This window comes from Excalfactoria chinensis, chromosome 1, assembly GCF_039878825.1.
Source record: "Excalfactoria chinensis isolate bCotChi1 chromosome 1, bCotChi1.hap2, whole genome shotgun sequence".
Taxonomy (NCBI): domain Eukaryota; kingdom Metazoa; phylum Chordata; class Aves; order Galliformes; family Phasianidae; genus Excalfactoria; species Excalfactoria chinensis.
Genome location: NC_092825.1, coordinates 112986372 through 113003802, shown reverse-complemented (window position 1 = coordinate 113003802; position 17431 = coordinate 112986372). Strand labels below are relative to the sequence as shown.

Below are 17431 nucleotides of genomic sequence, written 5' to 3'. Positions count from 1 at the left end.
TGAGAGACCAGGTTTCCTTACAGGTCACTGCCATGGAAGAGCTTATAGAACCATAGAATCACAAGGTTGGGAAGGACCTATAAGATCTAACCATCCTCCTATCACCATTGCTACCACAAGCTACTAAACCATCTCTCATAGCTCCTCATCCAGACACCTCTTGAACACTGCCAGGAATGGCAACTCCACCACCTCCCTGGGCAGCTTCTGTCTGGTGGTCCTGTAGCATCAGAAAAGCATAAGTTTTCTGGTTCATGACTTCCCACTATTGTTTGAAAATAACAATTCTAAAGCATGCAAGAGATTATGGCTTTCATACTGAGTAGCCCTTCTAGACCAAATTAGAGACAGTCTTTTAAAAGACAAAACAAATTTATCCTCCAAATAAGGTCATTTGGTAATTTGCTTTTCCATTAGAAAATAATGTTTTCTAAGAAATTTAATGGGCTGCATTTACAGCAGGACTGTAACTTCAAAGGAGGTGCTTCCAGTGTTCCCATTTATGGTCCACTGGTTGGGTTTGCAGGGTGTACTCAGGGAAGACAGGCCTTTCAAGAGAAATAATGGGAACAGGGTTGTATGAGTTGGTCTTTCATACAGTTTTGGTGTACTGGGGGAATGGGACAAAGACAACATTTAAGCTAAAGCTCAAAACTAAACGTATTTTGAAGGATACATTTAATTTTGATTAGCTTGTATTATACGAATGCAAAGGCATCGGCAACAGGTACTTCCTTCTGTTCAAGTCCCTGTTAAGCTAAATTATAAGCCAATGATGTTGTGTGACACAGTATTTCTCCCTGTAAAGCCTCACAAATTGATGTTTTGCTTAAAGATGAGAAAATCCATCTAAAAAAAAGGTTATTGATGCTCTTCTGTTTTCTTCAAGTAATTATGCCATTTCTTAACTGCAAGATGTGTATTCTTGTGTCAAAAAAGTATTAAGAAATTGAAACTTCTTCAAAAAACAACAGCCTCAAGACTCCAGTATAAATGATTTCTCTGACACACTGCAGTACATTCTAGGCATAATTGCAATGGTTTATTTATTTTCATTACAGTAGACATTTCCAGTCTGAAGATTCCCATATATTTTACTGGCTCAGCAAACTGCTGCACAAAAATACCATTTTTGTCAAGATTTAAGCTGCAAATGCTGAAGTCAGTACAGGAGAAAGCTTATGTTGTAATAAAATCCCATTATTTTCAAGGATGGTGACACTGGATTCACTACCACAGACATTTTGAAATTCTTAGGTATAAAAATATTGGAGCTAAAATAGTGATATCACACAGCAGCAGGACTGTAAAGATCATTAGCAGAGTGAATGAGCATGTGTGAGTGGTAAAGCACCAGAAAGAAGGTAGATCCCTGGAACACAGTTACTAGTGTTAAATTATTCCTTCAGTTTCCCCCCAAGAAATAGCGCCAAATAGTCAAGGCAGCTTTTCTTTATGTAAGTAAAATTACACTTTTACCAGACTAGCTTGACTTAAAATGGTCTGAGCAATGCGTCCTAGAACTGAGTAATGAGTGACCTATCTTTTAGAAACATATTTCTCTTTGTTGTATTTCTTTTAAGCACCATTCTTCATTTAAGCCATAATGCACATGGGATTGCACTAGAAAGTCATAGCACAGCTATGGAACGCATATTTTGAACGTAGAATGGGGTATATAGGTTATCACAATCTATTTTGCAGTCTTGGTGCATGTTCTCAAGACTACATATTATCTTACCTGAAAATTAATTTCCCTTATTCCTAAAGAATTTATAGAAGCTATTTGAAAATCTGCTCCTGAGCAACACGTTGAGTTTTTTTTTTGTTGTTGTTGTTTTTGTTTGTTTGTTTGTTTGTTTGTTTTTCAGACTGTCAGATTAAACTTCTGCCTTTCAGTTATGATGTGACTTTATAGGCTGGAGGCTACAGTACTGAGAGAAAGATAGAATTGCTACTCTAAAAAAAGCTTAAGGAAGTTATTTTCCTTCAAACATAGGTTTTTTGTTGTTGTTTGTTTGTTTGTTTGTTTGTTTTCTTTTGTTTGTTTTCTATTTTTGGCCTCAGAAAACGGTTGGTCTACTGTAAATATAGATAGTAAAAGAGGATAAAGGTTTCTCTGTTGTTTCTTTTTGTTGCGTGAGTTTTGCGGGGTATTTTTTTGTTCTGACGTTGGCTTTTTTGAGGAGGAGGAAAAGAACAAAACTGCTTTGTTGAAAGTGTTATCTTAGTATTGTGTTGCTTTTTGCAATACCTCAATGCTTTCATCATCATAATGACTGAGACACTATGTTTCCATGTAACTTATATGATCTTCCTGCCTAGTACCTAGCCTAATCTCTGTGCGCTCTTTTAAGAACAGTCATTTAGTGAAGTTCTTTGCAATCTATTGAAATATTTAAAAGTAACTCAAAAGGCAACATTGGGAAATTTGTTCATGAAGCAATTTCAAATCAGTCTTGATAGGGTCAACATTCAGCCAAGGACTGGTTTTCAAGGCTTAAGAAATATCAGGTGGCTTTGTGTGGAATGAAATGATAAAAAAAAAAAATAATAATAATAATAAAATAAAATAAAAAAAAATCATTAAGACTTGATTGTACTTTAAGAAATATATATATATTTATACCTTCCTTAAGAGTTGCTTGTATTGTGTACAATAGCACGTATTATTTTTCACCAACAACAATTAATTGATTTATTAAGCATTTCTTTAATTGTTCATTTCACAGTGGAATGTAATTATCAGTCTGACCTGATTTACATACCTTAGCAATCATACTGCTGAAAGAGATGATGACCAGTAAGGGCTGTATTCTTTATCATCTCTTTTATTTTAAATTCAGTCACCTGCAGATCGGTGCAAGAAAATCCATGCTGGGGATGAAGTGATTCAAGTTAATCACCAAACTGTGGTATGTATAACTATGTTCTGTGTCAATTGCAGATAGAGGTGTCATGGCACATCAGAATATATGTATGGAAGAAATGTGTAGAAAAATATGTTTTTATAAATATTTACTTATTTTAACATCTTTTCTCTTCTGATAATGCATAATTCTCAAGTTCTCTTAAGTTAAGACGTGATCATCTGAGTATCACTGGAGTTATCGTGAAGTCAGACTAGATAATGGCCGCTTGGGAGATATGGTAGGGTGTTCTGCTTACCTATGCTGTGTTAATTAACAGTTCATTTTAGTGTGATAGAAGGTTTGGTTTGAAGACATGCAGGGAAGATGAAACTATTGTGACCTTATGTATCTAAGGTCAAGGTTAACTCCTAGCAGCTGGAAAACTTTTATTTTTCTAAATCTACTGGGATATGTGGAATGTAGATTTCAAGAACAACAGCAGTTTAAATTCCTATGTTGTGCCAAGGATGTTTAGCTTAACATAAATACAACTTTTCAGACCTGAGAAGATGAGACAAATATCTTGGATATGATATGCAAATGCAACTAATACCAGGCAAATTGATATCTCTGTGAACAGATGTATGTTAGCCCATGATGACTTCAAGAATAGTGAACAGTTTAACTACCTAAGAAAAGGTAAACAGAAGAGAGCAGATTGTCAGTATACAAAGCAGCTATCCCTTGTCCCGAGTATAAGCTTTTTAAGATTTATGAGTCAGTTTAGGGTATTAATTACTTCTGTCCTTGCAAACAATTTAAATGATAGAAAATGATCCTAGATTTCCATTATTAATACAGCAATCATTTGTTAAAAGTGTGTTTCATCATTCCCCATAGGGTTCCTTTTATAGCTTTAGGTCACAGTACATCATGTCAGCTTTTCTGCACAAATTAGCGTAATATTTCAGCATACCCTCCAGCTAAGTTTGATATTAAATATACTGTGTGTGCGTGGAACTTAACTGATGAGAAGTTATCTTTTGAACTAGGCAATATAAATTGATAATCATATCAGATCTGGGTGTATTTTAGTATTTTCCCCCAAAATCAGTTCTTCATAAGTGTTGTATGCCATGATTACTTATGTTTATTCTTGATCACTAATTTCATTATATTTTTCTGCATTTAGAAAGCTTACAATACCAATTTAGTATGAAAAATGTTGTAAAACACTGTTACAACTGTTCATTCCTTACACAAGCTTATTTTTCCAATAATTTTTGATGGTGCTATACCATGGAAACATTTACTTGTCAATTTGGAAATTTCCAGTCAACCAGGTCTTAATTCTAGTTTTCTTGACACATCTATACTGCATTTATTTGATGAAGTGATCAGATTCTTACTCCTAACACAATTAATAAAAACATTATGGCAGGGCATAAAAATGAATTTTCTTCCATACCTGGATATAATTCTGAATGTAGGATTTAGGTATTTTGGCTTTTGCATCAGTGAAGCTGTATTTTGAGAGGTACAGGAAAGAAAAAGTAAAGTTGGTTTTAATTCTAGGAAAAAGGAACATAGGGAGCTCAGAAGAGCTTTATTTTTAAGTGGTAGCATTTGATGTTGAAGTTATGTATAGAAATAGGCTATATCTTACATTTGCATATCTTTGTTGTATCAAAAAATTAAATAACTGGCAACTTTGATACTGTATACAAGTAACATCCTTGTATTTTAATGTTGACTTTCCACAGTGAAACTTAATAACGCTTTCCGTATTACCCTTACAAAGGTAGACTGCGTTCTTACCTTTTCCAATTTCTGGAGCCAAAGTATTCAATACTTTCTACAAGTATTGAGTCTTTTATACTCTATTTTTGGCTTTTTATTTCTTTTGGTAAAGGTTTTAATCAGTCCTTTTGTACTACATCATGAGGAATTTAACTTACAGTTCTGAAGATGTTTCTTTTAACCTTTTCTGTTTACTGAATTATTTGTTTCAAATTTCATATACTGCTCAGCAGTTGCAATCACAAGAAGCAGCTGCTTTTTTTACATGCGATGTCAGTATTACACAAGTCGTAGAAATAACTGTGGGTAGATCTTGTAAGGTACTGTTCACCTGTAACTATTCTTTGGATAATGTCTTGTAGTTGGAGAATCAAACTTCAAAAAGAAAAAAAAAGAAACTTTAAATAAATTATTTTAAAGATCTCTTCTTCCATACTTTCTTCTGGCATTTCAGTGTCTTCTATCAAAATTATTAACCAACTTCCAGTACTGTATGTTTCAAAGTGCTGCTGTACATATGAGGAGATCCATGTAATTATTTCTGAAATTCAACTTGTCAACTAACACTTTTTACCAGATTTACATTTTAATCATGAGGATTCTGTGAAATTAGGTGAATAGTTGACTTATTTATTTATTTATTTTATTTATTTTATTTTTAATACAAACATCCTAATACTGGTTGTCAACTAATTTTAAGTTCTCTACTGATATCTCTTTGCTTGCTGCAGTAGTGCTTTATCTTCATCGTATTTCATCTGTCAGTGAAATCAAAGGGTTTCACATGATTACCCAGGTCTTTTGCTGTGTTGTAAGAAAATGTGGATGTATTCCACTTTAACTGGCAGGAAGTTTGGAATGTAAATATCATTTGAATTTTTAAAACAAAGAAAAAAAATAAAACTAAGCCTAAAGTCAATTAAAAGTTAATATTCAGAAAAATGTCCCTTCTAAGTTGTGGTTTATTGATGTTAGATAGCTGAATCTTGTCAGTTTTGTCTTGCAGGTTAGGGTATTTTATGTAGCTGTGTAATTAAAGGCACAGCTCTTCCATTAGAATTCAAAGGACTGCATTCCCTTAAACTTTCATGCAAATTCCATCCTTAATCTCCTTTAAAAGCCCAGCTCTCTAAAACAGTTCCAATGCAAACTAAAAGGAGTTATTGAGGCAGTTCAGAATTTTCACTGTACTTCAGTGCTCGCATTTCTTCCCATATATAATTCAGGAGTGTATTTGGCCTCAAGACACTTTTCCTTTTAGTCAACTGAAAGTGCAGAAACACGAGTTATTACTGTTGGCAGTATTCTTTCTGATTGCATCAGTGATAAGTCTGTGCAGAAAATATCGAAAGCAGAAACCATGAGGTACACGCTGAGAAGCAGGATTCCTGAATGGCAGGCTTTTGTGTCATCTCCTCTGAATAGCTTTTATGTTTGGGAGAAAATTTTTGCATGTTGTTTATACCTTAATACAAGTATGATATGGCACGGATTTCATACATTTGCAATATGGCGTGATAGATGCGGATCTCCCTCAGTTTCTGTTCATTAGCTACAACTCATCAGAATACGTGCAAATAAAGATGATGGAAAAAAAAAATAAATTGTTCAGTTTGGAAAATAGGCAAATATGAGCAGCTATTGACCTTTTCCATGTGGAAGCTACCGTGTTTTTTCTGCATGGGTTTTTTGGACTCGTGTGAGTAACACCTATGGTTTCTATGGTATGTTCTTTAATGTAGGAACTCCTTTAGTCTCTTGGGAACCAAGCCAGGTTAGAAGGAGTTGGTTGCTAAAATTTTTTTTGCATTTTTTAGTTCAAAAATTTTGAGATATTACTAAAATTCATCTGAAACATAATGGATATATTTACAGGACTGGATCTTGCATTTCTATAAAGTAAGGCGTATAGGAAGAGTGTGAAGTCTTTCCAGATCTTAACCTAACTGAATCGTTGCATAGAGAAAGAAAAGAAAAGGTTTGTAAGCTTCAGTGTGCAATGAGCAAGAATTCAACCTCCACAGACTTAAGCTTTGTGGGGAGCTAGCAAATTCCATCTGATAGGAAATACTGAACTTGAGGCACATTTGAAACTCTGGACTATATGCATGAGATGAATTTTGGTGTAGATACCATTTCATGTGGAGGAAAGCAAACCGTAAAAACTATCTTAGAACTTCACAGACATGTTGCTGATATTTCTATTTATTCAGGTTTTTCTGCACTGTTTTGCAGTATTTACTTTTTTTTTTTTTTTTTTTTTTTCAGATATGCGCTTGTTTTTCTGGGTATGGCTATTTCCTATAATACCTTGCTAGCTTGGATTTGAAGGAAACAGTATGTCTAATGAGTCTCTGAGGAAACATGATCTGGAAAATGCAAGGGAGGGGACAGAGGGGATAGCAATCTGAGTCCAAGATTTTGATGTCAAACGTTTGAAAACTCACAAAACTTAGCTTCCACTAACATATTTAACTAATATTTTTATTCTTTTATGAAGTTTCACTTGAATAATGAAACAATGCAGCAAATTCATAAATGTTCAGAAGAAATACACCTTGTCCTCAACTTCCTCCTATTGCTCTTATGCGTGTGCTTTTATGGACGACAAGATTAAATAATATCTCCTGGATCATGATTGTAATGCTTGCCAAATCAACAGGCTCCCTCTGTTTATAATGATTTGAGAAATGTTAACAGGAATATTTGATTTTAAGGGCAAGTGGGATTTACAGCTAAAAGCTTTTTAGGTATACTCAGATACGTTAATGGAAGTCTTTATGGAAATAATCTGGTTCTCTGCAGGGCTCTGTTCTGAGCAATCTCTAGTTTGTCAGGATGTGAGGACCGTACTGTGATTTTTGGCAACTGTAGTCTGTCCTCCAAATTCCCTCTCAGTTTTTCAGATCAGTTCTTTATTCGCGCTTCATCACTGTTACACAGAACTGATAAAGGGACTGAATTGTTGTGATCCTCTCAGAATGAAATATATTGGAATTTATGTTGAGATCATGTGACATTATTCATGATCTCTTTTTTACATAGACTTTTGTTGCTTTTTCTTTTACATAGATGTGCAAATACATAAATGTATTACTTTATATCTCAAATGTCAGGAATACGATATTGCAGCAATTGAATGTGCAAGGGAAAATTATTTTATTGATGACAGATGCAAATCAAATGTTTTTATATTAGTGTAGATGAGATATATATGCAGAGAGCGAGAGAAATTTGACAAATTCAGATGAATTATGTTGTGCTTTCCAAGAAATACTCTCCAGGGAGAAAGGATGCTCAGGCTCCATGGATAAAACATCTTTTCTTGGAGCACTGCCTCATGCTTCTTCTTAGACCAGTGGAACCTGAGCAGCACCATTCAGTAGCACAAATTCTGGATGTTCTTGCCTGCTGAATATGTCTTCAGTTTATCTCTGGGGCTTGTTCAAAGTTGATATGTGAAATGCACATACTGCTTTGCTTTGTGCAGCTTTATTTTTATGTAAAAAGTATGCAGTGCCATTCACATGCACTTCTAACTCTGTCACGAAAAATCATGCAACAAATGGGTCATAGTTGCACCTGTTAGACAGAGCACCATAAGCTTGGCAAACACACACTGCATTCTTTTTCCACTGAACTTTAAATAACTTCCCTTTGCTCTTTCCGTGTGAAATTCTCATAGTTAACCACACACCTGTGCCACCAGCCAGTGGAATTAGGTCAGTTGCAGCAGAAAGCCACATTGTGCCTTTCAGCAGCTACATGTCTCCCAGATGATAACAAAAATACATAACTGCTTTTGCCTGAAGTCAAAATGCTTATTTAGCTTAGCTGAAAGCATTAAGCCCATACCTTGAAATGGAAACCCTGGAAGGGTTAGTCTTAAATCACAACTGTGGTATAAATTGCTTCTTACTGGTTCAGCCTTTGTGAGTGTCGGGATTGGACTTGTGAACTGGATACACACATCCTATTTTCAGTGTGCTCTTTTATTAGTGCTTCACAGCACCTGATCTGTACCCCCTGCTGTGCAGTCACAGCACTTTAAGCACATATGTTGGTTGTGATAAACCTTAGCTGTGGTATCAGGATTCTTCTATTGTAGCTGTATAGAAGTCCAGCTGCAAGTTTCTTGCAGCTGCAAGAAACCTAATTACTACAGGGAGGCCTTGGAGGAAGTAATAGAAGAAACTGTTTCTAGAGATGCCTTTCCTCAATTAGGACTGAGATATGATTCAATGCCAGTGCATGGAATCCCTGAAAATTTTGTCTGCTAACTGATTGCACTCATGGAAAACCTGTAACCATATCCTGCATCCCAAAATGCGCTTGAAAACACGGTTTTCTTTCTGTCCTGTCTGCAACTTCTGAATAGACAGTTGTATTATCACTGAGCTCTGATAGTTCACTCATGATTAAATGAACACGTACAAATAGCCATTCATCAGATTGTTGATTTCTTCCATTATTTTTCTTTGGAAAAATTATATTCTTTTGTAATGAATGATGTGGTCACCACACCTAGGTTAACTTCAAAGGTTCTAATGTCCATTTTAGAAACTGTAGTAGTATTAAGAATTCTACTGCAGTAGCAGCTGACTTTTCAGTAGATGTTTTTCATAGGCATTCATAGTTTCACCACGGTTGATAACCAATTTACTGATTCCACAGAAAAAAATCAAATATTTTAATATAAACTGTTCTTACGACCATACTCATATGGATATATCTGCTAAGAATGGCTGCAGTATTTTGTGTAGTATTCTTGAGTTCTAATTGCTAAATTCATCTTTCTGGACAAAACTTACTGTAGGAATATGCGTTCTAATATTTTTATATACATATATTTTAACAGTTGTTCGGTATTTTGCTTTATTTCCCATATTACATTAATAGTGTTTCTATTAAAAAAGCAGCTGTAAGAGGTTCTCTAAATGGCATTAACGTTTCCAACAGAAATATTTAAATAGAGTATGCTGCCAAAAGCCTTATGAATATATTTCTGATTTAAATATGTATATAACATATACATAAGCAGAGCACAAATGCATATATATATATTTATGTATATTTATTATTATTATTTATATTTATAAACACACACACACACACACACACATATATATATATATATATATATATATATATATTCATGCTCTGGTATTACTGTTACTGTCTGCTAATGTTGCTGTGTTTTGTATTTCCAGAAGATTTAAACTGCTGTTTAAGCAGTATGTCCTTAGTAATGGGGAAAAAAAAGTAAATTCTGAAGTTAAAATTATTCTTTTAAAATTTCTTAGTCTCTGACGTATGAAGTCTATGATTAGAGCTTATGTTATATGCCCAAGTAGCAGATAGATGCAGAATCGGATTTTCCTGTTGTTAACTATGTTGGTGCCTGCAGAAGATACTCTGGACTTTTTGTCCTATGTGAACAAGCTAAAAAGCTTACTGTAAGTTTAAGGGCAGGTACGTAAGTTTGGAAAGAAGGACAAGGATTATTCTGCTGCTAAGAATCTTCCTTTTAACTGAGATTGCTGAAAATTAAAGTACATTGTAGAAAAGAAAACAAAGGATAAGGAGACATCTTCAAAGTCATACAGATGAATTGACTGATAGCATTACACAGCCTGCACCACATATGTGCTAGGACTCAGTAGTTTTGAATACCTCTGTGCTACATGCAGATAGCAGCCGTGTAAGTTACATAGCTGATCTGCTTCCAGCCTGATCTGCTGCTGCGTAATTCATTAACTTTGATGAAATTGGGAGGTGACAGTGAGGGAGTGTCAGATGGTGATAATTGTAGAAGTGGATCAAAGCAGTAGGAAAAGCAAGTTAATGCTGTGTCATGAGGGAGGGAAAATTAAAGCAAGGAAATTCTCTGCTTGATTTGAATTTATGTGCTCTGATTATATAAATTGTTATTTAAAAAAAAAATAAAAAATCATTACTGGCTTAGAACACCTCAGTGGCTTGAATGCTGCACATTGGCTATGAGTGATCACTTTAATAGCAGTAAAATGAAACAGGAACAAAAAGAACTCTCGTGGCTAAATAATGAATGATTTACTATGGCAATTTTCTTTAATTCTCCATCCCTCTCCTTCCTTTAGCTAAATGATGCTATGTAACTTTTCTGCTAAATTAAAGGCTTTTATTTTGGCTTGATTTTTATTTTTTGTGTGTGTGTGGTTTTTTTTTTCAGTTTGCTTGGTTTATTGGTAACCTTTAAAAACTAACTTTTTAATTACAACTTCTGTGTAAACTAGATAATTATTTTTCACTATATGATTCAGATTCAAGAAAGACCTGTTTCAAGCCCTGTCTAACTGTGGGACAGCTGCAGATCTCAGTGAATTTTATACATTGAGAAGAGCAGGGGTCAAAGGCTGTTGAAATTATTGATTCAGAGGAATCCTTCTAAAATATTACATTGTCATAATGTAAATTTAACATGAAAATAAATATTTATGTGCGTGTAAGCACATATGTTTATGTGTATTTCTTATTTTAATTCCAGGACAACCATTTTGGGGAATTTAAACATGAGGACATGCAATACATACACATGCATGCCTCAAATTTCAGTTGTGTGATGTAAGTGCACAAATGAATTACAGTAAGGGAGTTGTGGCTGTCGTGGCTTAATAATGCAGTTCTTCCTGAGGAGCACAGTCCTTCTGCTGGAGATCTGAATTCTTTATCCCCATGAGGAGTGAGGCATCTCACATCTATACTGCAGAATAATCTGTGAGAAACTGGGGGTCTGATCTGGTCTGCCGAAATCCTTCTTGAGCCCTCAGCTCATACAAACTGTCCTCACCTGATTAGGTACTTCCTTACTCAGCCCTGGAGCTGATCTCTTGATCTCTCACCTGTGGCCACCCAGGGATGCTGAAATATCTGTCCCTTGAGTAGCCTCACTGAAATGAAGCTCTGTGTTCCATGGAAGCATCTGGAAATGAGGTTCAATGTCTGTATCCTTGGTAATGAAGAAGTAGGGCCTCCTCACCACAAGGTGCATTTCAGACCCTGTTCCCTGCAGTACATGTCTAACTTATATTTATATCAAACAAAAGTGATCACTGGGAATTGGAACAGGAATCCTTGTTTCCCTGCTCCCGGAGCAGCACACTGATGGTTTCTTGGCAGCTAGATGACTGGGCTTCTTACTCACATGTTCCTGTCATTGTGGTGCTTTTCCTAAGTGAAGACCTTTCACCTTGAAATTGATGCTTGAGCTTGAGAGACTGAACTAACCCCTTTCAGGCTAAATAATGCTGAGATTCACATTCCCCAAGTGGGTGGAAGATTGAGTGAAAGCCTTCCAAACTGCCAGAGCCTGTCTCCCTCCTCTGGTGTTCTATACACCAGAGGTTGAAGAGAGGAACCTTACAGCTATCATGCTGGAGACAGCAGGTGGCTGTGGGGAATCCCATGCACAGAGGTAGAAAAGGTGCAATGGACTTCAGAGAAACATAAAAACCAAGCAAACTGAATTCTAACTTTATGTGTTTGTAGCCATATTCCTGTAACAGGGAAACAGTTCCCCATTTTCTTCCTCAAAAATCATTCCTACTCACTACGATATATTTGTGAAATAGGTGATATTCAAATACGTAAAGTTGGAGTCTTTGCTCTTCCTGAAGAATATCTTTATTTATTTGTCCTAAAATGTTGTTAGGAAATACTCAAAAGAAAAACCATGAGGTGATTTTGAACTGAAAGATATGTGCTATTAATTAGCAGAGCTTCAATACAGAACTGAGATTGTGTTCCTGGATAGTTCATGTGCAGTTGCTGCTCCTGTACAGTTCACATTTCAGTTGCTCCATGTGTAAAACAATTGCCTCTCTATACGTGATGCTCTGTAATTGTGTTCCTAGTAAATGTGAAGTTTGTTGAATTATGATGGAGCAGAACACTGCAAATACTTAAAAAGAGCAAGAAAACAAAATATGGTCAGAAGACATTCTCTGAATCAGATATTTTTTCTGAAAGAGAAATGTGATTAGAGCAGCTTAATGAGTGCTGATGACTTCTGATTTTAGCTCTCAGTTTTGGTTGTAGCACAGTTTATTCACAGGAAAGTCTCTTAATTGTAAGTTTTAGCTTTACATAGCTAAAATGGATATTAAAATGACTTATAGTTCAGTGATAATAAGCAAAAGTTTTAATAAAACATCCAGTTTTTTTTCAAGATGAAATTTTTCTTTAATCTGTATACGAATTGGGTTGTTGTGGCTTCAGACAACAACGCATAGTGGTGTGATCAGTAATGTTCTAAGGGTAAAAAGAACTAACTTCTGTAACAATTGATAAAATATAATCGTATTCATTTAAATAACAAAGCAGATATATTCTTTAATTAGAATTACAGTACATGCAATCACAGTACTATGAATCTCTCTTCTCTGGGAGAAAACTGTTACATAAGCATGGATTTCATTATTATGCTAGCCTAATAAGCTGGATAAATCCCTGAAAGACATCTGCTACCCTCCTGACACTATTTCTCTCACCACATACAGATACAGCTTTCATCTCTGTGGTAGGCCATGCTACAAACATCTTTCTGTGGTTTCCTCACCCCATAATGTTTTCTGGAGGCGGAAGACCCATGGCCTTCCATTATTTTCTAACCTTTTCAGGCATCTGCAGCTGGGAGAACGGATTTCTACTAACGTATTTGTTTCACAGGGCTGCCAGCTGACCATCCTCAGTTGTTGTCAGTGTTCATGAAAATCAATCAGCAAATTTAACAGCATGAAGCCAGATAGTTCCTTGTCATATTCTGACTTGCTCAGGAGATAGCTAGATTTAATAGACAATGATTTGAAGTGCAGTGGGGTTTTATTTTCTTAGGGTTTTTTCTTATGTGCTAGTTTTTATTTATAATATGCAAGGTGGGTGAAAGGGGGTTTCTTAGGGTGAATATGATTTCTTCCTAGAAATTCTATTTTTTTTTTTTTTTTAGCTCAAAAATGATTAAAGCTTGAATCTTGTAATGGTTGATATGTCAAAGAACTCTGGCTGCATTCCACTTGCAACAAGCACTGAAAGAATAAGAATTTTTATTATCTTTCTGTTCTAGTAACCTTTTAAAATTAAACAGCAGAATGGATTTTCCATATTTACTTAGCAATAAAATAGCAGACTGCTTTGCAGTTTATATTTAGCAGAAAATACTACTTTTAAAGAAACAAAGTGTAAAAATATTAGTAGTTTTCCCTTTTTACAAATCTGTAATTTAGGAATGAATTAACCTAATGGGGGAAAGAAAAGCCATTTTCTTGGAAGCAGAAAATCTGCCATGGACTTTCTTGGGATTCTGGTGACTCTTTGAACAGAAATATGCATATAAAAGTGCGGATTCTGTTCTGTTTATCATTTTACTATAATTCCACCCCCATATGATGTAGTTCCAGTCTGTGTTAGATTTACGCGGTGCTTTGAATTGCTGCTGCAGCTCTGTAGTCTCCTCTAGCAATCTTTTCTGGATTATTTCAGACTGTAAGTTATTTAGTAATGCATCTAAGAGCACCTACATTTGTGTCAACCTGTGGTGCTCTCTCCTATCCCTCTTCTCTAAGTTGCTCCATCTTTGCATTTACCTTCTGTTGCTCTCCTTGAGTCCACATTTGTCCTCCTTCATCCTCCTCCAAACCCCTCCCTGCACTCAGTGCTGAGCTGTGCTGGCAGCCTATTGGGGTCTAAGGCACAACACAGCAAAACCAAGTCTGGGTTTAGGTTGCCACTGAAGAAATGTCAGGCCACAACTTTTTTGATGATATACAATTTAACTAGCACTTTTTTCATCCTTATGACTGAGTACTTGGCCAGTATAATTTCCTGATTAAAAAAATAATTCCTTGAGAAAGGTGGCCTAGAAAATAATCCTCTCTTCATCTCCTAAACCAGTGAGGAAACTTTCCTATTACTGTCTGTGTTTGCAGTATGTGGGCAGGATATAGGATATGGCAGGAACTTTAAAAGCTGTGCCAAAAAACCTTGATGGTTACAAGTTGACAATTGACAGCTATGATGGTAATGAGAAAGCTGAAGATCCCGAGGAGAGGTCAGAGAGAATATATTCAAATAATACTTAGAAGTTTAGATTACATATCTCTAAAGTGAATTTCTGGAAAAGCATTTTCAGTTAAAGATATATTCATTGTCTTTTCCTCTTACCAGCCTAACCTCATATAAAATTGCATCTGGATAGTCCCTATCAAACTCAATTTTGATGGGATCTAAACAGTGTGGGAAATGAAACCCATGCCTCCTTCCTGGACACCAGTTTCTTTCAGTTGATTGTGAACCTTCAATCATATTGCTCCTTTTAAACCGATGTGATCATTTTACAGTCAGAATGTGAAAAACAAGCCAAGGACTGCCTGAACCTGCCAGAAAGCTCCTGTTGGAAACCAAATAAAAACAGAGGATGAACGTCATTTGAAATTCATAGTAAACTCAGAGATTTCCTAAGAAAATTAAGGAAAATTGTTTATATTCATGAGCTTCTAAATTAAATACACCAGATCTAGTGCTTTGAAGTGATTTTTATTTTTAGTTTTTTACTTTAATTCCCCTAATTCTCATAAAGAGACTAGATAATCTGCCATTAATAGCAATGTAAAGCCTAGCTGAAATGCACAATATTGTTTATCACTACAAAGTATGAACTTGCAGTTAAAATAGTTTAAAAACTACTAGCAAGGGAAACCAATTTTATGTATATATCTCTGGCTGTTTCAGTGATAAACAGGTGGCTTAAAAGCACAGCTTTCCCATGCAGCACCCTACCAACTTAAATGGCAAGAACCTTATGGCTGGATTCTGTAGCTAGGGTCACATCATGTTCTCTTCCAGGCTCCCTATGCTTCTTTATTCAGTAGAAGTATTCCTCCCCGTAAGTCTGTCTTCAGTTGTTATATTAGGCATCAGTAGCTTACAAAGAGATACCTTACATGAACTGTAGGCTTCTAATTCTTCTTTTGGGTAGCACAGTGCAAATGAAACCATATGGATGCCCAGTGTAATCTTACGGAAGTGTAGGTAATAGATTGTTTCTAATAAGCAGTGGAAGTCTCTGAAAACAGTGTTGTATTTTTTTATTAAAATGCTGATATTAAGGCACAAAGCTTATACTTCCAGAAACTTGGTTTCAGTGCTATTGAAAGAGGATGGAGACTTCAGCAGAATGTAGGTATTGAGCTAAACTTGACTATGTTCATGTTTAATTATATTCAAAGTATAATAGCCATATCCCTAATACAGGGGACTGAAAATAAGAATTCCAGCATGTTTGGAAGTCTTCTGTGGAAGCTGGAAATTATTCAAAAAAGATAAGTGTTGCCAACATCCTGTTTCTTTGTTTATAATAATATTGCTGTAAAAGTACATCTTGGATATAATGCAGTTTTCTGTGGTGGAAAAAGACAGGTAGGTTCACAGTGGCTGAACAAACGTGATGAAGTTTGAACCGTGTTTTTGATAGAAGATTGTTGGTGTGTTACTGTTGGCTTAAGTTGCATGTTTGTGAGAGTATCAGCTCCTAAAATTAGTGATATTAAGGAAACAAAGTGAGTTTTGGTGTAATGGGAAATAAAGTTTATAAGGAGCAACAACCTACCTTAAAAATAGGTTGTAACAAATAGGTATTTGTTACAAATATATTTGTTTCATATATCGCTATACTATCACTATAATAATGATAAGGATCGTCTTCATTGTGTTTGGTCATGTTGCTTGTTTGATCATTTTCAAATATGTGGGTAATGGGTAACATTACCGCTTCATACTTCTAGAAGTTCTTTTGGAAAGAATTTCTAATGTTGGCTTTATGATTTTCTTTTTAACGTGGTTCTCGCATAAATTCTGAAAGCAGACAAATTCTTGCAACTGTGATCCTTTAAACAACAGGAGAGCACACTTGTAAATGTGTAGGATAAAGGTAGGAAAGTTGTCAAATTTACCAAAATAATCACTTTTTAAATATCATGCTATGATTTTCAAGGAACGTGTGATTCTGTGTGCTTGCCACTCTAGGTGACAAACTTGAAGATGCAAGGATGCAGTAACTTAATCCATCTCAAGATAGACGTCTGATCTTGGGCTTTATTTAGACAGATGCTGTTGCCATCACTTGTGCTGTTTTAATATTTGAAGAACATTTTCTCAGCAATACAAAGATTCAGAAAGCTCTCGCCTCTGCTTAGAAATAAAATAAAAAACAAAAACCTCCTGCTTTCCATTTTAGACAAGCGTAATTCAATTGGGAATATTGTATTTTGGTCTAATACTCAAGTAGTGGCTAGACTGTACTTCTGTCATTAATTCGCTATTTGTTTCTGAAATCATCTTAAAGAAATACTATTTAAGAAAAGGCCTTGTGATTCTGATTTCATTTTTATAGCACTGCAAAGAGGACATTTGTTCTTGTTTGTGCTTGCATAAGAAACTAGAAGTGGAATGACTGCATGTGGTTAGTGGGCTTTAAATAGCAACTATAAAGTGCTCAGTTTTCAATTGAAGTGTATGAGCAGAAGCTAGGGCTTTTTAACCTTCTAGTCCCTAAAGTCTGTATACAGAGTAATTTTAAAAATATTTTGAGGCTTGACGGTGTTTTTACAGTGGAGTAACAGTAGCTTATTAATTCTAAAACGTGAAATTATGCATATCCATCTTAATGCATTATAATAATTATTTTAGTTGACATGATTTTTATGCAGTAATTTTATTTTATTTTTTTAGATTTCTAGAGTTTATCT

The 17431-nt window shown here is 35.2% G+C and overlaps 1 protein-coding gene across 6 annotated transcripts in view; it reads left to right on the top strand.

Annotated features, from left to right (window-relative positions):
- The window catches only part of CNKSR2 (connector enhancer of kinase suppressor of Ras 2), a 209885-nt gene that overhangs the window by 95894 nt on the left and 96560 nt on the right, over positions 1-17431 (top strand). For 4 of the 6 annotated variants that reach the window (XM_072328334.1, XM_072328325.1, XM_072328363.1 and 1 more), the window contains exon 8: positions 2847-2915. The exons of the other annotated variants lie outside the window; for them this stretch is intronic. In XM_072328334.1, coding sequence (XP_072184435.1) covers positions 2847-2915 — 69 coding nt within the window. The remainder of the gene's footprint in view (positions 1-2846; positions 2916-17431) is intronic. 6 annotated transcript variants of the gene reach the window in all.